The sequence below is a fragment of the Scyliorhinus torazame genome, chromosome 13, assembly GCF_047496885.1.
Source record: "Scyliorhinus torazame isolate Kashiwa2021f chromosome 13, sScyTor2.1, whole genome shotgun sequence".
NCBI classification, from domain to species: domain Eukaryota; kingdom Metazoa; phylum Chordata; class Chondrichthyes; order Carcharhiniformes; family Scyliorhinidae; genus Scyliorhinus; species Scyliorhinus torazame.
The window spans coordinates 85805137-85829315 of record NC_092719.1 but is presented as its reverse complement, the minus strand read 5'-3'; the positions used below and the strand labels follow the sequence as shown (position 1 = coordinate 85829315).

The 24179-nt window shown below is 44.6% G+C and overlaps 1 protein-coding gene across 1 annotated transcript in view; it reads left to right on the top strand.

Annotated features, from left to right (window-relative positions):
• The window catches only part of cdk17 (cyclin dependent kinase 17), a 334713-nt gene that overhangs the window by 68978 nt on the left and 241556 nt on the right, over positions 1-24179 (top strand). The window contains 1 exon segment of the mRNA XM_072471934.1: positions 14604-14752. Within this exon segment, the coding sequence (XP_072328035.1) occupies positions 14626-14752 (127 nt within the window). The 5' untranslated portion in view covers positions 14604-14625.

The following is a 24179-nucleotide window of genomic DNA, read 5'->3' as shown; positions in this document are numbered from 1 at the left end:
GGGTTTCTGCAAGTTCTAATACACAGGAAACTTTGCGCCTGCTTGTTTCTCCTGTGTTGGCTGAATTTCCCTGCATCCTTTGCGGATCTCCATTTTAAGTCGGGAAGTGGCCAACCCAGGTGGCTACAGGCTGAACTACTAACTACGAGTCTACAAAAACCTTTGTCCTCTGTGGAGTCCGTGGACTACGTATGCTGGGCAGGAGAAATGGCTGAACAGTTTCCACCTTTGCTGTCTGAGACACATCCTCAGCTTCTCTTGGCTGGACAAGTTCAGCAACTTGGATAACCTGGAGCCTGCTAATTCTATCAGCATACACTCATTGCTAAGCCACTGCTGTCTGCGTTGGGTCGGTCACGTTCATCTGATGATTGACGACTGTAAACGCAAATATGGCTTTTGTATAGTGGTTTTAGCCTCAACAACCTTCTGTGGCAGCAAATTCCACCGATTCACAACTCTCTGGGTGAGGAGATTTCTCCTTGCCTCAGTCCTAAAAGGGTTACCCCATATCCTCAAAATTATGACCCCTAGTTCTGGGCTCCCCCACCATCGGGAACATTCTTTCTGAATTTACTCTGTCTGATCTTATTGGAATTTTGTAAGTTTCTATGAGATCCCCTTTGGACTCTGGAATGGTTCCTACAGATTGGGGGGTAGCGAATGTAACCCCGCTATTCAAAAAGGGAGGTCGAGAGAAAACGGGGAACTATAGACCAGTGAGCCAACGTCGGTAGTAGGGAAGCTGCTGGAGTTAATTATCAAAGCTTTCATAGCAGATCATTTGGAAAGCAATGGTGTAATCAGACAAAGTGCATGGATTTACAAAAGGAAAATCCTGCTTGACAAATCTACTAGAATTCTTTGAAGATGTAACTAGTAGAGTTGACCAGGGAGAATCAGTGGATGTGGTTTATTTAGACTTTCAAAAGGCTTTCGACAAGGTCTCTCATGGCAGATTAATATGTAAAGTTAAAGTGCATGGGATGACAGGTAATGTCTTGAGTTGGAGAGAAAGCTGTTTAGCAGACAGGAAGCAAAATGTTGGAATAAATGGGTCTTTTTCTGATTGGCAGGCAGTGACTAGTGGGGTACCGCAGGGAATCTGTGCAAGGACCCCAATTATTCACGTTATATATTAATGATTTGGACGAGGGAACTAAATGTATTGTCTCCAAGTTTGCATCCAGCAGAGGGCAGTTGAAGCATCCAGCAGAGGGCAATAGAGCAGAGCTGCTTATTGGCTGTTGCGGGAGAAATTTGCATCAGTGCATTGCGGTCACTGCATCCAGAAAGTACCTGAGCAAGACACCCTAGGTGTTCAAGTCAAGGCAAGTGTCCAGCAGAGGGCAGTAGAGCAGAGCTGCTGATTGGCTGTTGCGGGGAAAATTTGCATCAGTGCATTGCGGTCACCGTATCTTGAAGGTGGTTTGCGGAGGAGCTGTTATCAAGTGACAGTTAAACCAGAAACACTTCTTCAGTGTTTCCCTCCCTACCTTCTCCTCTAACCAAAAAAAAACGCAACCACTGTCAGGATCCCAGCCGAGTAAAGATCAAGAGAGAGACTCGAGGGCAGGTAGAAGTAGAAAGAAGTTGAACCGTGATGTTACAGCCTGCAGGTAAGTGATTGGCTGGTGACTGGTAAGTTGTTTTTCTTTTCCCTGAGGTGTTATCGCGCGGGGCGCAGAGGTTGCTGAGTGAGTGCTTGCTGAGAAGGGGAGTAAATTTTGTAAAAAACTTACCGTTGGGAGTTTCCAGCTGAATGAAATGAAATGAAAATGAAAATCGCTTATTGTCACGAGTCGGCTTCAATGAAGTTACTGTGAAAGGCCCCTAGTCGCCACATTCAGGCGCCTGTTCGGGGAGGCTGGTATGGGAATCCGGTCGGAGTGAGGACAGAGTGACAGCTGGTGAAAGAGCGCGAGGAGAGCGGCGGAGACTCCGTGAAAGAGCGCGAGGAGAACGGCGGAGACTCGGTGAAAGAGCGCGAGGAGAGCGGCAGGGACACAGGATAAAAGAGCGCGAGGAGAGAGGCAGGGACACAGCTGCCGGAGAAACGGCCTTCAGATTTTCGGCGGGAGCAGTGGCCAAGGGTCTGTCGGGAAGGTAGGTTTTCCTCTTTTAAAAACTTAACTTGAAGAGTAACATCACAGCAAAACAGTGACCTGATTGGCGGTAAGGAAAGTGCTCCAATTAGCAGTAGCTGGGAGAAATTTAACTCTTTGTGTGTTGGTAGGTATCGTGATTGGTAAGTATAATCTTTATTCCTTTCACTTATTCATTATTTGATATTAGATTTGTAATCAGTGAAGGTAAACTGTAAAAATGGCAGGAGATCCCAGACCCGTGTTATGCTCCTCGTGCTCAATGTGGGAATTCAGGGAAGCGGCCGATGCACCCTGACTCCTTCATTTGCGGGAAGTGTGTCCAGCTGCAGCTCCTGTTGGACCGCATGACGGCTCTGGAGCTGTGGATGGAATCACTTTGGAGCATCCGTGATGCTGAGGAGGTTGTGGATAGCACGTTCAGTGAGTTGGTCACACTGCAGATTAGGATTGGTGAGGGAGACAGGAAATGGATGACCAAAAGGCAGAGAAAGAGCAGGAAGGCAGCGCAGGTGTCCCCTGCGGTCATCTCCCTCCAAAACAGGTATACCGTTTTGGATACTGTTGGGGGGGATGACTCACCAGGGGAAGGCAGCAGTAGCCAGGCTCATGGCACCGTGGCTGGCTCTGCTGCACAGAAGGGTGGGAAAAAGACTGGCAGGGCTATAGTCATAGGGGATTCAATCGTAAGGGGAGCAGACGGGTGTTTCTGTGGTCGAAAACGAGACTCCCTAATGGTATGTTGCCTCCCAGGTGCACGGGTCAGGGAGGTCTCAGATCGGCTGCAGGACATACTGAAGGGGGAGGGTGAACAGCCAGTTGTCGTGGTGCATATAGGCACCAGCGATATAGGTAAAAAATGGGATGAGGTCCTACAACCAGAATTTAGGGAGTTAGGAGATAAATTAAACAGTAGGACCTCAAAGGTAGTAATCTCAGGATTGCTACCAGTGCCACGAGACAGTCAGAGTAGAAATTCAAGAATAGTCAGAATGAATACATGGTTTGAGAGATGGTGCAGGAGGGAGGGGTTCAGATTTTTGGGACATTGGAACCGGTTCTGGGGGCGGTGGGACCATTACAAATCGGATGGTCTACACCTGGGCAGGACTGGAACCAATGTACGAGGGGGTGCTTTTGCTAACACTGTTGGGGAGGTTTTAAACTGATGTGGCAGGGGGATGGGCACCAGATTGGGAAGTTAGAGGTCAGTAAAGAGGCAGCAACTAAAGCCAGTAAGGTACTAGATTATAAACTCAATGTGACTAAGGGGAAGAGTAGACAGGGAAGAGATGATGAATGCAAAGGGCCAGGTGGTCTGAGATGCATTTGTTTCAATGCGAGAAGTGTAGCAGGTAAGGCAGATGAATTTAGGGCTTGGATTAATACCTGGGGATATGATGTTATTGGTATTACTGAGACTTGATTGAGGGAAGGGCAATATTGGCAACTAAATATCCCAGGGTATAGATGCTTCAGGAGCGATAGAGAGGAAGGTAAAAGGGGTGGAGGAGTTGGATTATTGGTCAGAGATCATATTACAGCTGTGATTAAGGAGGGCACGATGGAGGATTCGAGCACTGAGGCAATATGGGTAGAGCTAAGATATAGGAAGGGTGCAGTAAGATGGTTGCGACTTTACTACAGGCCTCCCAAAAGCGAGCGTGAAGTAGAGGTATAAATATGTAGACAGATTATAGAAAAATGTAGGTGCAATAGGGTGATCGTGACGGGAGATTTTAACTTCCCCAACATTGAATGGGACTCATGTAGTGTTGGAGGCATAGATGGAGCAGAATTTGTAAGGAGCATCCAGAAGAGTTTTTTAGAGCAGTATGTAAATAGTCCAACTCGGGAAGGGGCCATACTGGACCTGGCATTGGGGAATTTTTGGTTGAAGTTTCAGTCGATGATTACTTTGGGAATAGCGATCACAATTCCGTAAGTTTTAGAATACTCATGGACAAAGACGAGAGTGGTCCTAAAGGAAGAGTTCTAAATTGGGGAAAGGCCAAGTATTACAAAATTCAGCAGGAGCTAGGGAATGTGGATTGGGAGCAGCTGTTTAAGGGTAAATCCACATTTGAAATGTGGGAGTCTTTTAAGGAAAGGTTGATTAGAGTGCAGGACAGACAAGTCCCTGTGAAAATGAGGGATAGAAATGGCAAGATTAGGGAACCATGGATGACGGGTGGAATTGTGAGACTAGCTAAGATGAAAAAGGAAGCATACTTAAGATCTAAAGGGCAGCATGGTAGCATTGTGGATAGCACAATTGCTTCACAGCTCCAGGGTCCCAGGTTCGATTCCGGCTTTGGTCACTGTCTGTGCGGAGTCTGCACGTCCTCCCCGTGTCTGCGTGGGTTTCCTCCGGGTGCTCCGGTTTCCTCCCACAGTCCAAAGATGTGCAGGGTAGGTGGATTGGCCATGATAAATTGCCCTTGGTGTCCAAAATTGCCCTTGGTGTTGGGTGGAGGTGTTGAATTTGGGTGGGGTGCTCTTTCTGGGAGCCGGTGCAGACTCGGGGGGCCGAGTGGCCTCCTTCTGCACTGTAAATTCAATGATAATCTATGATTAATCTAGGACAAAGGTTCGGCACAACATCGTGGGCCGAAGGGCCTGTTCTGTGCTGTATTTTCTATGTTCTATGTTCTATCTAGGCGACTTAAAACTGATGAAGCTTTGGAGGAATATCGGGAAAGTAGGACAAATATCAAACCTGCAATAAAGAGGGCTAAAAGGAGTCATGAAATATCTCTGGCTAACAGGGTTAAGGAAAATCCCAAAGCCTTTTATTCGTATATAAGGAGCAAGAGGGTAACTAGAGAAAGGATTGGCTCACTCAAAGACAAAAGAGGGAATTTATGCGTGGAGTCAGAGGAAATGGGTAAGATTCTTTTTTTAAAAATATATATTTTATTGAAAATTTTCGATCACAATTTTTTCCCCTTACACATCAAACATTAAAAAAAAAGAAAATTTAACAGTGTATGTAATATCGCTAACCAACATGGTAAACTAATCATTTAACATAAAATAAAACTCCCCCCCCCGGGTTGCTGCTGCTGGTCATCTATCTTCCCTCTAACGTTCCCCTAGGTAGTCGAGGAATGGCTGCCACCGCCTGGTGAACCCTTGAGCCGATCCTCTCAGCGCAAACTTCATCTGCTCCAGTTTTATGAACCCTGCCATATCGTTTATCCAGGCCTCCAGTCCGGGGGGTTTCGCTTCCTTCCACATGAGTAAAATCCTACGCCGGGCTACTAGGGACGCAAAGGCCACGACACCGGCCTCTTTCGCCTCCTGCACTCCCGGCTCATCCGCAACTCCAAATAAAGCTAACCCCCAGCCTGGTTTGACCCGGACCTTCACCACCTTCGAAATCACTCCCGTCACTCCCTTCCAATACCCCTCCAGTGCCGGGCACGACCAAAACATATGTGCGTGGTTTGCCGGGCTTCCGCCGCACCTCCCACACTTGTCCTCCACTCCGAAGAACCTGCTCAACCTTTCTCCTGTTATGTGTGCTCTATGTAGCACCTTAAATTGAATCAGGCTAAGCCTGGCGCATGAGGAAGAGGAATTTACCCTGCTTAGGGCATCAGCCCACATACCCTCCTCTATCTCCTCCCCGAGCTCTTCTTCCCACTTTCCTTTTAGTTTGCCCACCAGCTCCTCCCCCTCTTCTCTCATCTCTCGGTATATCTCTGACACCTTGCCCTCCCCGACCCACACCCCCGAAATCATTCTGTCCTGGATCCCCTGTGTCGGGAGCAATGGAAATTCCCTCACCTGTTGTCTTGTGAACGCCCTCACCTGCATATACCTAAAGAAGTTTCCCTGGGGCAGCTTATACTTTTCCTCCAATGCTCCCAAGCTCGCAAACGTCCCATCTATAAATAAATCTCCCACCCTCCTAATTCCTAACTGGTGCCAGCTCTGGAATCCTCCATCCATCCTCCCTGGGGCAAACCTATGGTTGTTCCTGATTGGGGACCCCACCAGGGCTCCCCGCACACCTCTCTGTCGCCTCCATTGTCCCCAGATATTTAATGTTGCCGCCACCACTGGGTTCGTTGTAAACTTTTTTGGTGAGAGCGGTAGCGGCGCCGTCACCAGCGCCTCTAGACTCGTCCCTTTGCAGGACTTTCTCTCCAGTCTTTTCCACGCCGCTCCCTCTCCCTCCATCATCCATTTACGGATCATAGCCACATTGGCGGCCCAATAGTAGTCGCCCAAATTCGGCAGCGCCAATCCTCCTTTGTCTCTGCTACGTTGTAAGAACCCCCTCCTTACCCTCGGGACTTTCCCTGCCCACATGAAGCTCGTGATGCTCCTGTCTATTTTTTTAAAGAAGGCCTTAGTGATTAGTATAGGGAGACATTGGAATACAAATAAGAACCTCGGGAGGACCATCATCTTAATTGCCTGCACTCTGCCCGCCAACGACAGTGGCCGCATGTCCCACCTCTTGAAGTCCTCCTCCATTTGTTCTACCAATCGTGTCAGATTAAGTCTGTGCAAGGTTCCCCAGCTCCTGGCGATCTGAATCCCCAGGTATCGGAAGTTTCTTTCCACTTTCCTTAGAGGCAGGCCTTCTATCTCTCTACTCTGGTCCCCTGGGTATATCACGAATAGTTCACTCTTCCCCATGTTAAGCCTATATCCCGAGAAATCTCCGAACTCCCTCAATATCTGCATGACCTCTGTCGTCCCCCCCACTGGGTCCGTCACATACAACAGTAGGTCATCCGCGTAGAGCGACACTCTGTGTTCTTCTCCCCCTCTAATCACCCCTCTCCATTTCCTGGAGTCTCTCAGCGCCATGGCCAGTGGTTCAATTGCCAATGCGAACAGCAATGGAGATAGCGGGCATCCCTGTCTTGTTCCCCTGTATAGTCGGAAATACTCCGATCTTTGCTGACCCGTGACCACACTTGCGTTGGGGCCCCATAGAGGAGTTTGACCCAGCTAATAAACCCGTTCCAGAACCCAAACCTCCTTAGCACCTCCCATAAGTACTCCCACTCCACCCTGTCAAATGCCTTCTCTGCATCCATTGCCGCCACTATCTCTGCCTCCCCCTCTACTGGGGGCATCATTATCACCCCTAATAGCCGTCGCACGTTGACATTCAGTTGTCTCCCCTTTACGAACCCTGTCTGATCTTCGTGCACCACCCCCGGGACACAGTCCTCTATCCTCGATGCCAGTACCTTTGCCAGCAATTTGGCGTCCACATTCAATAGTGAGATAGGTCTATAGGACCCGCACTGCAGCGGATCTTTATCCCGCTTCAAAATTAGCGATATCGTCGCCTCCGACATTGGCCTCGTTAAAAGTCCTTACCAACAGCGGGGCCAGCAAGTCCACATATTTTCTATAAAATTCCACCGGGAACCCATCTGGTCCTGGAGCCTTCCCTGCTTGCATATTCCCCAGCCCCTTAATAACCTCATCCCCCCCCCAATCGGTGCCCCCAGGCTTTCCATCTCCTGCTCCTCCACCCTCGGAAACCTCAATTGATCCAGGAACTGCCGCATCCCCTCTTTTCCCTCCGGGGGTTGGGACCTATACAATCCTTCGTAAAAGGTCTTAAACACCTCGTTTATCTTCCCTGCTTTCCGCACCGTTGCTCCCTTTTCGTCTCTAATTCCCCCTATCTCCCTCGCCGCTGTCCTCTTTCGCAGCTGATGGGCCAACAGGCGACTAGCTTTTTCCCCATACTCATACCTCACCCCCTGTGCCTTCCTCCACAGCACCTCCGCCCTCCTGGTGGTCAGAAGGTCGAACTGGAGTCTGTCTGGAGTCGTCGCCTCTCCCTGTACAGTTCCTCCTCTGGGGCCTCCGCAAATTCCCTGTCCACCCTTAAAATCTCCCCTAGTAGTCTTTCCCTTTCCTTGGCCTCTGTTTTCCCTTTGTGGGCCCTGATGGAGATCAGCTTTCCTTGATCACCGCTTTTAGTGCTTCCCATACCACTCCCACTCGGACCTCCCCGTCGTCATTGGCCTCCAAGTATCTCTCGATACATCCCCGCACTCTTCCACAAACTCCCTCATCCGCCAACAATCCCACATCTAATCGCCAGAGTGCTCGCTGCTCCCTCTCCTCTCCTAGTTCCAGGTCCACCCAATGTGGGGCATGATCCGAAATAGCTATGGCTGAATACTCAGCTTCTTCCACCCTCGAGATCAACGACCTTCCCAAAACAAAAAAATCTGTCCGGGAGTACACTTTATGAACATGGGAGAAGAAGGAAAACTCCCTGGCCCTCGGTCTACGAAATCGCCATGGATCCACTCCCCCCATTTGGTCCATAAACCCCTTGAGCACCTTGGCCGCTACCGGCCTTCTTCCGGTCTTAGATCTGGATCTATCTAACCCTGGGTCCAGCACGGTGTTGAAGTCCCCTCCCAATATCAAGTTTCCTACCTCCAGGTCCGGTATACGTCCCAACATCCGTCTCATAAATCCCGCATCGTCCCAATTCGGGGCATATACATTAACCAACACGACCTCCATTCCCTCCAGCCTGCCACTCACCATTACATATCTACCTCCGCTATCTGCTACAATGCTCCTTGCTTCGAATGCTACCCGTTTCCCCACCAGTATGGCCACCCCTCTATTCTTTGCATCTAGCCCTGAATGGAACATCTGTCCCACCCATCCTTTCCATAACCTAACTTGGTCCGCCACCTTTAGGTGTGTCTCCTGGAGCATAGCCACGTCTGCCCTTAGTCCTTTCAAGTGCGCGAGCACTCGGGCCCTTTTAATCGGTCCATTCAGGCCTCTCACGTTCCACGTGACCAGCCTCACTAGGGGGCTACCTGCCCCCTTCCCGTGTCGACTCGCCATCACCTTCTCTAGGCCAGTCCCACTTCCGCGCTCCCACTCGTTCCCCAGGTGTCGCATTCCAGCCCCGACCACCCACTCTTTAGCCACTTCCTCTTTGATTTCCGCAGCAGCAACCCAGTTATCCCCCCCTCCCCCTCCCCATACCCCCCCCCCCCCTCCCCCCCCCCCCCCCCCCCCCGCTAGATCCCCCTCTAGCGTGATTGCTCCCCCCTATATTACTTCCGCAAGTCAGCTGACTTCAACTGACCCCGGCTACTCCTGCTCACTTCTTGACCCCCCCCCGTGTGGGGAACTCCCATCTACCTTGCGCCTATCTTCCCGCCATTATCTTTCTGGCGCGGGAACGTCTCTATAACTGACCCACCTCTTGTGGCGCAGCTCCCTTTCCCATCCCACTCCCATTCCTCATCCTCCGCCTATGTCCCTTCAATCTCCCCCCCCCCCCCCTCCCACTGGCGCCCACATTTCTTAGTGTCTCCCCCCTTCCCAATTTACTTCTCTATTTACATCGACAGTAACATTTCCTGCAATATCAGTCCCTCAGTTCCGATCCAATTTCTCATCTTTAATAAAGGTCCATGCTTCTTCCGCCGTTTCGAAATAATGATGTCTCTCCTGGTACGTGACCCATAGTCGTGCCGGCTGCAGCATCCCGAACTTCACCTTTTTGTGAAAGACCTCCTTGGCTCGGTTAAAACTCGCCCTCCTTCTCGCCACCGCCGCACTCCAATCCTGGTACACCCGTACCACTGCATTCTCCCATCTGCTACTCCGTACCTTTTTGGCCCATCTCAGAACCACTTCTCTATCATTAAAGCGGTTGTCGCCCTAGGTGGTTCTCCCGATTTTGGTCTCCTCGCCGGGATCCGATGAGCCCCCTCCACTTCTAAGGGGCCCAAAGGGGCCTCAGCACCCATCAACGAGCTTAGCATCGTGCTCACATAAGCCCCGCAGTCCGCTCCTTCCACTCCCTCAGGGAGACCCAGTATCCGAAGGTTCTTCCTTCGTGCTCTGTTTTCTAGGGCCTCAATCCTTTCAATGCACTTTTTGTGGAGCGCCTCGTGCGTCTGTGTTTTGACCGCCAGGCCCAGGATCTCGTCCTCATTATCCGTCACCTTCTGCTCCACCACGCGGAGCTCTGTCTCCTGGGTCCTTTGTGCCTCCTTAAGCCCCTCAATTGCCTGCAGCATCGGGGTCAACACCTCCTTCTTTAGTAGCTCCACACACCGTCTTAGGAATTCGTCTTGGTCGGGCCCCCATGTCGCCTGGGCTTTCTCTGCCGCCATCTTGTTTCTTTTTCCTTTCTGTCCCTATCGTCGAGGATTCCTCGCGCTGCAGCCACCGCCGCCGATATTTTCCTCTTTCGTTGGGGGGGGACTCCCTATTCACTCACCCCACACCGGGTTTCGTCGCGCGAAAATTTCCCGTTGGGGCTCTTAAAAGAGCCCGAAGGTCCGTTGGCGCTGGAGCCGCCGAAACGTGCGGCTTAGCTGGTCATCGCCGAAACCGGAAGCACAATGGGTAAGATTCTTAATGAGTACTTTGCATCGGTCTTCACCAAGGAGAGGGACATGACGGATGTTGAGGCTAGGGATGGATGTTTAAATACTCTTGGTCAAGTCGGCATAAGGAAGGGGGAGGTTTTGGGTATTCTAAAAGGCATTAAGGTGGACGAGTCCCCAGGTCCGGAAGGGATCTATCCCAGGTTACTGAGGGAAGCGAGGGACGAAATAGCTGGGGCCTTAACAGATATCTTTGCAGCATCCTTGAGCACGGGTGAGGTCCCGGGGACTGGAGAATTGCTAATGTTGTCCCTTTGTTTAAGAAGGGTAGCAGGGATAATCCAGGGAATTATAGACCTGTGAGACCTGGGAATTATAGACTGAGTGGTCGGCAAACTGTTGGAGAAGATACTTTCCCCGTGTCTGCGTGGGTTTCCTCCGGGTGCTCTGGTTTCCTGCCACAGTCCAAAGATGTGCAGGTTAGCTGGATTGGCCATGATAAATTGCCCTTAGTGACCAAAAAAGGTAAGGAGGAATTATTGGGTTACAGGGATAGGGTGGAAGTGAGGGCTTAAATGGGCCAGTGAAGACTCGATGGGCCGAATGGCCTCCTTCTGCATTGTATGTTCTATGACCACATATTTTTCGCCGAGTTAACCTGGATTTTTTTCTTTTGTCTCTTTCAAGGGCTTACATGGTTTTGTGTGGCGTTTAATATCCGTGTTGTTCTACCCACTGGGTATTCTTCAGAGGATAGCCTCTGGAATTTCCTCCGAGATCACTGATCATTTCTCTCTACCTCTTGTCAGATATTGCAATTTAATGAATTATTTGTGTTGTGATACTTAGAATAGTGTGTGCAGTTCTGGTTGCAACAGTACAAAAAGGATATTGACGCTATTGATAAGATACAAAAGAAGGTAATCAGAATGATTGCTCATCACAATCCTTTCATGTCTCAATTAGTAATCAAGCTTTTTTTCACTGAAAAAGAGAGCCCCAGTGGAGATTGGAATGGGGGCTGGTTGGTGTAAAATTTTGTGCAGCCCACTGACATGTCAGCTCCCTAGTTCCTTCTCATCCTGAGCTATTTTCCTGGAGACAATCGATCAGCTTAAGGGCCGATCAAGGCTTATTTTTGGAGACCAACTGGAATTTTCTGGCCTGCCTATGGGACCCTTCAGGCCACTGTCTGCAAGGGATGATGTCAGGCTGTTGCTTTACTAGTCTGTGAGACAGCTCTCCCAATTTTGGCACAAGCCCCCATATGTCAGTGATGAGGATTTTGCAGGATCGACAGGGCTAGGTTTGCTGGTGTCATTTCTGGTGCTGAGGCCGGCGCTGGGTGGTGCGTCTGGTTTCATTCCTTGTAGATTTTATACTTGTTTGATACAACTCGGTGATTTGGTCGGCCATTTCAAAAGGCATTTCAGAGTCAACCACATTGCTATTGGCCTGGAGTCACATGAAGGCCAGACCAGGTGATGGTGGCAGGTTTTCTTCCCTAAAGGACATCAGTGAACCAGATGGATTTTTATAACTGACAGTGGTTTTGTGGTCATCATAAAGCTAACTTTTTAATTCAGATTTATTAATTGAGTTTGAATTCCATCAGCTACCACAGTGGAATTTGAATCCACGTGCCCAGAGCAATCGCCTCGACCTCTGGATCATTTGTCCAGTGACATTGTCACTGTGGCACCACCTCCCCAAATTTAATGTTCTGCGAAAATGAGGTGGTAGTAATAATGCAGTATTATAACTGACTGGCATAAACATGCCCAACTTCTCAATGTTTACTTCTGTGGAAATGAAGACCAGACATCGTGTAGACTAGTGGCATAAGATAATTCTGAATTCTTGGAAATTCATTTGAAATCCAGTTTTATAGCTTTATACAGGAGCAATATATTATTCTGTATGCCACAATAGAATGTACGGCAAAGAACAGTCTGCCTGAAAGGGAACTTGTGGGATTATGGTGTAATCATTGACATGATGACGTTAAAGAAAATAATTATACTGTACATATGTGGAAGAATTTACTCATTTTAGCATTTTAAATGGGGTGAACAAAGGGAGAACAAAAATCTGATCCTAAGTGTATGTTTACGCTAAGCCAATCACTCCTTCTGTTCTGATTTTAATATCTAGGTTAGAGTCAGCTGGAGAACTGTTTAAGATGTTAAAACATAAACGAGAAGCATTGTTCTTCTCACCGTTCATCATGTTAATTGAACAAAGCTTTCTTTCTTTCGCTTTGTAATATAACAATGAACTTGCATTAATATTGCACCATTTAGATCCCAAAGTGCTTCACTACTAAAAAGTACTTTTGAACTGTCATTACTGTTATTATGCAGGTAAATTTGGAAGTCCATCTGTGCACAACAAATTCTCACAAATAACAGTCAGATACATGACTAGACAATCAGTTTTGATGGAGTAGGTTGAGAGATGACGATTAGGCAGGACACTGAACTACTTTTCTTGTCTTCAAATAATGCCACATAATTCCACTTAATAAGGAAGATGTTGGAGTTGGTGGGCACTTGCTCTGGACACGTGGATTCAAATCCCACTGTGACAGCTGATAGAATTCAAATGGAAGATGCGAGGGATCCTTGGTTTAAAGCATCATCCAAAGGATGGCACCTCTGACAGTACAGGACTCCCTTAGTACTGCACTGAGTGTCATCTGAGATTAAAGGCTGGGTATGGGAGCATGGAAGATACGAGGGAAGAGGAGGGGGTGGAAGAGGGGTGAGGGCTGGAGAGCCTAACAACCATGAACAGAACTGGGCCAATGTCCCAGTAAACTGATGTCTATTACTGCCTCAGGAAGCAGAAACTTGGACTCCAGGCCTCATCCAACTCCCAGGGACAAAATTGTTGAGTGAATACCACTGCCTTTAGAAGTGGGAAATGACCTGAATTTCAGCTCTCAAACGAAAGATAAAAATCCAGTTTTCAGAATTCAAGTTTCTCAAGTGGTCCTTGAATCCATGACCTTCTAACTCGGGCACAAGTGCAGCAATTGAGTTAAGCTAATATTGCTACTTGTTTGGAGGTGACCGGAAAAGCGTTATTAGTAAAACTAGATTTTTATATTGGCTAAATTGGAATCTTATTCCTGAAGATTAATTAAGTGTGTTTTGCAAAGATCTGTGTTTTTTTTATTTCCAGAAAATTATTCCAACAAAATTAATATTTAATATATTGAATTTAATATTGAACCACACAAATTTCCGCAAAATAATACCTTGTGTTTCCAGGGCGCCATGATGGCACAGTGGTTAGCACTGCTGCCTCATAACGGCAGGCACCCGGGTTCAATTCCAGCCTTGGGTGACTGTGGAGTTTCCACGTTCTCCCCATGTCTGCGTGGGTTTCCTCTGGGTGCTCCGGTTTCCTCCCATAGCCCAAAGCTGTGCAGAGTAGGTGGATTGACCATGATCAATACACAGGGTTACGAAGATCAGGCAAGGGAGTGAGCCTAGGTAGAGCGCTCTTTCGGAGAATTGGTGCAGACTTGATGGGCCTCATGGCCTCATTCTGCACTGTAGGGATTCCATAGATTCATAAGGGTAGGATGATTTCTTTTTTGGATTTCTCCAATCATACACAATCACATAATGATGTGTTCTTCTGAATGCTTTACCCTGACTTCAGGTTAGACTTTGCGAGTTCAGAAAGTTTAATTTGGAGACCCAGGAAACCTTTTGGGGAAGAACCTGTGAAATTATTTAACTTTGTACATTTAATGTGGTCTGAATATTTGCAGTTATAAGATAAGGTAACGTAACAGACTGCAAAATCTGGAGCATAAAAGGCATGTTTAGGACTCATTATGAAACAATCCAAACCTTCGATTTAGCCAGTTCTGGCACTTTCTCCTTTGGACAAAGATATTTCTAACTTGCAGAATTTTTTTGAACCTCAGTGCTCATTAGAAAGCCCTTAAATTTAGATAACAGTAGCAATATCCAAGTTTTTATCCAATTAATATTTGGAATAGAGAAATTCTGAGAGAATGCTATTTACTTTTTAAAGTGCAGTTGAATCCTATTGTGCCTTCATTTTTTTGATAGGATTAAATAAGCTGCCTATTAACAGCAAATAACATGTTTAATTTCAGGCTTCTCTGAGTAGAATATTTCATGGAAAAGATGAAAAAGTTCAAGCGACGGCTTTCTCTGACCTTGCGTGGCAGCCAAACAATTGATGAGTCTCTGTCTGAGCTTGCAGAGCAAATGACAATTGAAGAGAATAGCAGTAAAGATAATGGTGAGTTATTTTTTTCAAAGCTTTAAATTAACGTAATGCAATCCTTATTTAAAGTGATCTGTTTCTTTTGGACTGCTGTAAGCTTCATTTTTAAACTGAAAACTGTACATATGCTATTTATTTTTTGAAAATCTTTTGAGTTGAGGTACCTTTAAACCAGAGTGAATAATGGCACAACTGTTTTTGTCACTTATGACAGAATGGAACTTAGTTTTGCTCATGGTTCAATGCATAATATGGCTTTTGGACAAACTTACTCTGCTTCGTGTAATTTTCTGCACAATGTAATTTTCTAAAGCTAGGGGATGTTTCTGTAGGAAGTTATTTATATTGACTATAATTTTTTTTGTCAGGCTGCTGGAGAATGTCCACTTTTTAGCCATTTACAAAGTGTGCTGTATTTGTGCATTTTAAATTTAGATCATAATAGGGTATTTCATGATACAGTGCTATAAGACTGAGGGCAGATTGTAAGGTTATTTTGTGACAGCACTGTATACTGTGATTTTTTTTGCATTTAAATTAATGTGATTTGACAGTTTTAAGTTGGAGGAAGCTGGTTTTGGGTATGCCTCTGATCATTGCTAATGAAAACTATATAAGTGAGCACAAAAAACGTGTAAAGCTTTGCATCTAGGATCGTGCTCATTTTTCACTCCTTGCAGTTCACAAAGCAGCTTCAAAATAAAGGAAAAGTACATCAAAGATGGTGAAGTATAATCCTGTTGAGAATGAAATGTTATTAAGGAAGGCAGTAGCAAACTTGTGGAGGATTGAACAGACTGGTGAAATAGGCTGACATATGGCAGGTGAGGTTCAATGTAAAGAGGTGTGAAGTGATATGTTTTGAAAAAAGGTGATATAAGTTAAAGGGTGCAATTTTAAAGGTGGTGCAAGAGGCTTTATTTACCCAAATCTTAGAGATTTTGAAAGGCAAGTTGATAAGACTGTTTTTAAAAAATATATACAGGATCCTTGACTCTAAATAGAGGAATAGAATGGAAAAAGCAAAGACATTGTGATAAATCTTTATAAATCAATAGTTCACTCTCAGCTGAAAAATTGTCTACGAACTTGTGGTCAGCGGCGAAATCAAAGCTTCGTCCCTGACTGCATGAAAAAATACAACCCTACCTTTTCCCTGGGCTTCCGTAGGAGCTTGCTTTCTGGGCTGCATCATAGGTCCAATGACGCACTGACTTGAGAGATTTGCAGCACAGTACATTGCCAGCGAAGCTGCACCCCCTTTGATGTCATGAACTGGACACGCCCCTTAAGGACTGTCTTCAGCTCAAAGACAGGTAAGTGGTTATTCATGATTTTTAAATTTGACGTCTTTTTGCAGCTCACTGCTCCTCGTCCACCGCAGCGCCACGGAGCTGGTGGAGAAATATGGAGGTACCAGATGCCTGCTAGGAGAAGTCTGAAAAAATCCACATGAAAATTAGTCTAAGTGTGATCAGCCTAGTTCAAATATGATAGGCCCCAACAGAACTATCAGTGTGGGCTTCTCCAGAGTCCATTCAGACACACCATAACTTATGGATTTGTGCGTAAGTGGGCTTCCTGGAAGTTGCGGTGCTGTTACAGCTTTCGATAGCAGCGAACACTGAGCAGGTTGCCACCATTGAATCACAAGGTTGGGGGGGAGGGGGTCTTTACGTCTGATTCTAGGCACCATGCTTTTATTGTTTAAGAAAATATACTGAGGGCTTGGAAATAGTGCAGAGGAAGTGTACCAGAATTATATCAGAGATGGGACACTTCAATTAGGCAAAAACATTTTAGAAGCTGGGAGTGTTCTCTTTTGCACAGAGAAGGTTCAAGGGAGGTATAATACAGATGTTCAAAATTAGAGTTTTGGCAGTTTTTCATTATTTATTTTGTTCGAACTGGAAAAATGGTAAGTGACCAGGGAACAGAGTTTAAGGCAATTGGCAAAAGAACCAAAGGGGAGCTGAATTACTTTGTTGCACAGGAAATTGTTATGACTTGTAATACATCTGGGGGCTGCGGAAAATGGATTGAATTGTGACATCAAAGAAGTCCAATAAAAAGGAGGGAAAATGCAGGAATATGGGAAAAGAACAGGGAAGGGAATTAACTGAATATCTCTTTTGAAGAGCAGTCAGAGGAACATTAGGATGAATGTGCTGTATGATTATATGAAATAAGCACCTAACTGCAAAAAGCAAGTAAAAACTGCTTCAGCTGGGAAACGGGGCAACCATGAGACTCATCACAACTTTTGAGCCAAAGCAAGCCAGATAGGTTAGAACTTGCAATGGGAGGAGTTGAAAGAAACAGTATGATATCTGTTGACTCGCCATATTCAAGCAGTGTGAAATGGCAATTAGCAATGCGAATAAGATGTTGTGACCTCTCATAATCACAATTTATTGCCCAGTCAGTTGAGTTCAAATCTCTAAACGCCTTCCTATAGCTGTGCCTTGTAGTACTGGATAGAGATTTGGTAATGACAACATTTTGAGATGGTCAGAGGCAATGCAAAAGAGAGTTGAAAAAATGATCTCTGGGGTCAGAAGGGACTATATGACTAGGATTCCTCTGCCCAAAATGAGTTCTATTGGGGCAGTTTAACTGAATAAAATAAAACCATTTATGACCAAATGCACCAAGAGGGAAGACACAGGTTGTAAAGGGAAAATTTAAGACAGTCAGCGGTTAAGTATTTCTTTACATAGACATAATCCGAAGCATAAATGGTTTGCGAGGCAGGGCAGGGTTCCAAGTTAAAATCTGTGAATCCATACAAACCTTTAGAACTGAAGAAGACCATTCACCCTATCCAATGCTTGCGTTTCAGATGCACCCAAGTACTCATTTTGTCTTAATAATTTTCCAAGTGGCTATATCTTCAGGTTTTAGCCCTTGAGATATAGTGGAAATAAATAAAATCATGTCCAGAAACAGTCTTCCATCTAAGTAGGCAGTTGCACACTTGTCAATCACTTTAAGTAGCTTCGTTTGTGCATTTGCACAGAACATTTAGTGTGAAGAACTTAACTCCCCCTTGCACTCCAAAAAGAATGTTGCCCATAACCATATCCATAAACTATTTTTCAACAACTTAAATTCAACCAAGTAAAAGCAGCAATAGTCCGAAAATAAATGAAAAAGAAACTGAATGCTAAGAAATCAGGCTGTTAACGACATGGGTAGTTAGCTACCAGTGATATATTGGAGTGCTGAACCGGATCATTAGCACTAGAATTGGACTCTGTACAAATACAGCTTTATTATACATTTTCCTTTTGAGATATGCTTACGTGCTGTTAATTAGTCTTTTTCTAATAAATATTAATTTTTACTTTCATCATCCTTTTGATGAGACCATTGATTTGAAAGTTGGCAGCGCTGAACGTTCTTAGTTAATCAAATGTGTTTGACTTTAGATTTTTTAATGTGCAGGTGGGATTCATGGTGGCTACTGCATTAGATGAGCAACACCTTGATAATTATCAAGCCAGCAGCTAAGAGGAAGAGAATGGAAGGTGTAATTTTAAAATAACCAAAGTATTAGCAAGCTTGTTTGCAAGCTAATTGTAGCAATCTCTTGTTCTGGACTTGACTTTGACTTAATTGTATCTTTAGAAGTATCAGCTGGTTTTGTTCTGGAGAGGGTCAGATCTAAGTGTCTACAATACAAGTATCAGATGAATAAATGAAAGGAAGATCTTTTTGTTGCACTCTGAAATATTGATCATTAAAATGAGGGAGATAAAAGCTAGTAAGAGAAACAAATTGCTACTATGCATTCAACTTCAAACTATAGTTGTTTTAACCTGCATTAGATGTCAAAGTGGAATTCCTTCAGGGCCTTTCTCACTTCAGCTCTCATGCTCTGCCAACTGTAATTAATTGAAACATTCTTAACCCAATTTATTTTGAGTGTGATGCCACAGCACAGGATTGATCACAGCTTCGCACAAATTGGCAACAAGTTGCAAACTGGCTTGTTTGCCTGAAACGGTGGCTGCAGTGGGAAATTGAAAAATCAAACTAGTAGTAGAGAGGGCTATATATGCAACAAACCTAATTTGGCAATGTCTTCTAACACTGAATGCTTAAAATAGAAAGTTCTGGGCAGCTCGGTGGCGCAGTGGTTAGCATTGCTGCCTCACGGCGCCAAGGTCCCAGGTTTGATCCGGCTCTGAGTCACTGTCCGTGTGGAGTTTGCACACACTCCCCATGTTTGTGTGGTTTTGCCCCAATAACCCAAAAATGTGCAGGGTAGGTGGATTGGCCACGCTAAATTGCCCCTTAATTGAAAAAAATTAATTGGGTACTCTAAATTTATTTTTAAAAATAGAACGTTTCCTAACACTAGCATCCATTGAGTAGAAGCATTGTATATATGAAAATCGCTTATTATCACAAGTAGGCTTCAAATGAAGTTACTGTGAAAAGCCCCTAGTCGCCACATTCCGGCGCCTGTTTGGGGAGGCTGTTACGGGAATTGAACCGTGCTGCTGGCCTGCCTTGGTCTGATTTCAAAGCCAGCGATTTAGCCCTGTGCTAAACAGCCCCTGTTTTTTCATGCCTCTGTTCAAGCACTATTTGTGTGTTGCTTATGCACTGGAGCACAAAGGAGTGGTTGCTTCCTGTGTCTCAACCCGCCAAGTATTTATTGGCTTTCCCCAGCATCGCCATTTTCCAACTGGCAAAGACCAGTCGCACCCCATGTTGAATGACCCAATTGTGGGAGTATGTGTTTATAGGTAGTAGGTTGTTGGAGAAATTTAGTTATTAAACAAAACCGTGCTCAAATCTAAATAATGTAGCCTTGTCTTCAATACAAAAATGTTTTTTTTCTCCCATTTCTCTCTGACTTGGTAAGTGTATGTTACTATTTGCAGCTGAAAAGTGAGGAGACCCTTTCCTCAAATTTCAAAGAAGGTTACAAAGAAGAAATTTCAAAGAATCATAGAATTTACAGTGCAGAAGGAGGCCATCCGGCCAGAACTGGTCTGCACTGGCTCTTGGAAAAAACACCCTACCAGAGCCCACACCCCCACCCTATCCCAGCAACCCCATCCAACCTAAGGGCAATTTAACATGGCCAATCTACCTAACGTTCACATCTTTGGACTGTGGGAGGAAACCCACGCAGACACGGGGAGAACGTGCCGACTCCACACAGACTGACCCAAGCAGGAATCGAACCTGGGACCCTGGCACTGTGAAACCATAGTGCTAACCACTGTGCTGCACAAGAACACACGTTCCTAATTGGGAATTAATCAATGGGATCAACAGAAATACTCAGCTAAAAATATAGAATCATAGCATTAACAGTGCAGAAGGAGGCCATTCGGCCCATTGAGTCTGCACCGGCTCCCAGAAAGAGCACCCTTCCCAAGCCCAGACCTCCACCCTATCCCCATAACCCAGTAACCCCACCCAACACTAAAGGGCAATTTTGGACACTAAGGGCAATTTAGCATGATCAATCCACCTAACCTGCACATCTTTGGACTGTGGGAGGAAACCGGAGCACCCGGAGGAAATCCACGCACACACTGGGAGAACGCGCAGACTCCGCACAAACAGTGATGGAACCTGGGACCCTGGAGCTGTGAAGCAATTGTGCTAACCACAATATTACCATGCTGCCCACAAATATAGTTCCGACACTTAACTCTGTTGCTTGTTAAGAATTGCCTGTTTAATAAAGCAATTGTCATCTGATAGACTTGATATCAGACATGAAAGAATTTTATTTTACTAAGATTGGATTATTAAATTTACATTTTGTGTGTTTTCCTCTGATTGGGTATGGAACACGAACTGAAAAAGGAAACTATATTGCTTTTAAAATTTTTGACAACTTTGTTACAAGATTACATGAAGCAGACTTGTTTAGGACACAGTTTAAATCTTTCTATTTAATATTGTCATATTGTCCAAATTTTTCTTCCTGAACCTTACAGCAGTCACCAGCTATATCTTTGGTTATACATTTTCTGTAAGAAAGGGATACAGTTTATTGTATTTAATTTATTGTGTAAATTTATACTGTGTTTACATGTATTAAATTATTTTTTAACGTTAATATTGGTTTGACATTAATATGCATTAAGTTGTGGGTCATTGCTAATTACATTTATGTTCTTTCAACCTCAGTTTTATAATTAGATAATTAAATGAGATTAAGAATATTAATAGCCAATTGACATTTAATCCAGGACTAAGAACTAGTTTTGTTATTTTGTTGGATCTTTCTGGGCTAACGCCACAGTTGAACTTAAATTTTCACTGAATTTTACATGTACATATTGGAGCATAGAAATATTTTCCATTGTCTGATTTCCTCTACTTGGTCTAGCTTTGATTGTCAGTATGAGAGGGAAAAGTCATATGCCTGGTGCTTTAAAAATTGTGACGGGCCTTCTTTCAATTTTTCCTACTAATTATTTTTACACTATAATATTTTATCCAAAATATTGGGTATTTTATCCATGAATTGCTTCTTTGTAGTTAACATATTATCATTTGTCTATAGTGATGTGGTGATTTGTCGACTAATCATTACACATGTAGCATTAAGAGCTCTTCCAAGAAGGGGCAACCTAAATTGTTATCTTTCATCAAAATCCACGACATGTAGTCAGCAGGGGGAAAAATCAGTAAATTTGCACTGAAGTGATTAGATCTTTAGTAGATTTAATTACTTTCTTACATGGACTAAAGTGGGTAAGATAATCTTCTTCCATCGTAAATAAATGCACAGCTATTGTTCTAACCTGTATGACTGGAACAGCTTCATGGCAAACAACAAAGTGGTTAGCACAGTTGCTTCACAGCTCCAGGGTCCCAGATTCGATTCCCGGCTTGGGTCACGGTCTGTGTGGAGTCTGCACGTTCTCCTCGTGTGTGCGTGGGTTTCCTCCAGGTGCTCTGGTTTCCTCCCACAGTCCAAAGATGTGCAGGTTAGGTGGATTGGCCATTCTAAATTGCTCTTCGTGTCCAAAATGGTTAGGTTGGGTTATGGGCATATAGGGGATAGGGTGGAGCCGGGGTTTAAGTAGGGTACTCTCTCGAAGGGCTGGTGCAGACTCGATGGGCTGAATGGCCTCCTTCTGCACTAAATTCTATGAAACAAGGACTGGCAAAACGTGTTTTATGTAGAGTCACTGGGTCAGCTGTCAGTAATGTTGGTACCTCAATGCATGTACAATGATTTAGGCCCCTAGTAGACGGTATGGCTGACATTGAAAGTTGATCAGACATGTTCCACTGCTGAACAGGTTGCTGAATTCTCTGTAGACTAATATCAAAACTAGCTCCATGAGAATTTCTGTGGCATATCGCCAACATGGATTACCTTGGGTGGTGCTCGTATCTACGTTCAAATCAACCACTATACCTTCAAACTATATGTGACAGTTGTAACAACCTGGCAGATTCCTGACTGATGGATTTAGATGACTTTGTATTGAGTGTCCTAGAACTGTTTCAATTGAATAGGAGGGCCATGAGGGAAGATATAACAAACGATAATGTGAACATGCACATGACTTCTCCCAATGTGAATGCTGACTTGAGGGGTTAAACTAATGATCTGTGGAGGAGACATTTTGTTTGAAAAATCCTCATTACACATTAGTTATAAATTTATTTTAATTTAATTGAGAATAATGAACCTATTGTCCAAGATAGTACAATATTTGAGCATAGTCAAGCTTCTGCATAGAATATTACAATAATACTGCTTTTCTGCATTTGCTTCTCTAAAAACATCATCTTACATATGTCTGCAGTGAATAAAATATTCCGAGGAATGAGTGTTCCTTGGTGTTCAAACCATAAATACTGTTAAATGAGTTACATTTTTAATGTACAGAGTGATAGATTTACGAGAATGTGTACACTCTGATTTACTCATCAATTTGGAAGAGTAACAATAATGTACTTGTAATAACTATATGAATGTGCTATAATTGGGAAATTAAGCCATGAAACTCTCCTTGCATTTGAAAGGATTCAGTGCAACATTAATAGTCAGTCCAGTTACAGCTTGCCACGAGTCATCAACTGATGAAACTGCTTAATATATCGTTACATTCCATCGCCGCCTTTGATCCCCAATACATGATCCAGCATATGAAAATAAATATTTTTGTCATTTGCTGATGAAAATTCAATGGCATGATTTAATTCTTTGTTTAGCTTTTAGGACTTCTGTAGCATGATTCACAGGTTTCCCTTTAACTAAGCCATGTTGTTGGGCTTTGAGACCTGGCTTTTCTATCTTAACTTTTTTATGTTGGATTTGACTTTACCTAGATCACTGCTTCCCTCACCTGATCTTGGTCCTCCCTCAAGGAATTCATGCTCTTCTTGATTTGAGTACACGCTGACATTATTGGCAAGAAAACCCAGCAACCATTCTCACAAAAAGGGGCTCAGTATCTTTCAGGGCCCAAACTTTTTATTGCATTTTCTTTTAATTGTTTTATTTCCCATAAACTGGTTACTGCCCACCTCTTTTTCCCACCCCACCACCGTTTGCTCTTTTCTTTCTCTTGTAAAATGGCACCATTGAGGCTCTCATGTTAGACTCCGTGACGAGCAAACATAAATTAACTTGGATCTGAAAGACCAGAGTGTAAATTTAATTTCAATTAATTTTTTTCCCCAGGCAATTCTCTTTGCCTGCTTTAGTTGCAGTGTTTTCTTGACTCCCCTGTCACTTTTCCTGTATATTTCTCAACTCCATATTCCACATATTCCTCAGTGAGAAGGCTCTCACTGTCTACCCTATCTAACCCCCTGATCATTTTGTATGCCTCTATTAAGTCTCCTCTTAACCTTCTTCTCTCTAACGAAAACAACCTCAAGTCCATCAGCCTTTCCTCATAAGATTTTCCCTCCATACCAGGCAACATCCTGGTAAATCTCCTCTGCACCCGCTCCAAAGCTTCCACGTCCTTCCTATAATGCGGTGACCAGAACTGTACGCAATACTCCAAATGCGGCCGTACCAGAGTTTTGTACAGCTGCAACATGACCTCATGACTCCGGAACTCAATCCCTCTACCAATAAAGGCCAAAACTCCATAGGCCTTCTTCACAACCCTATCAACCTGGGTGGCAACTTTCAGGGATCTATGTACATGGACACCGAGATCCCTCTGCTCATCCACACTTCCAAGAATTTTACCATTAGCCAAATATTCCGCATTCCTGTTATTCCTTCCAAAGTGAATCACCTCACACTTCTCTACATTAAACTCCATTTGCCACCTCTCAGCCCAGCTCTGCAGCTTATCTATGTCCCTCTGTAACCTGCAACATCCTTCCGCACTGTCGACAACACCACTGACTTTAGTGTCGTCTGCAAATTTACTCACCCACCCTTCTGCGCCCTCCTCTAGGTTATTTATAAAAATGACAAACAGCA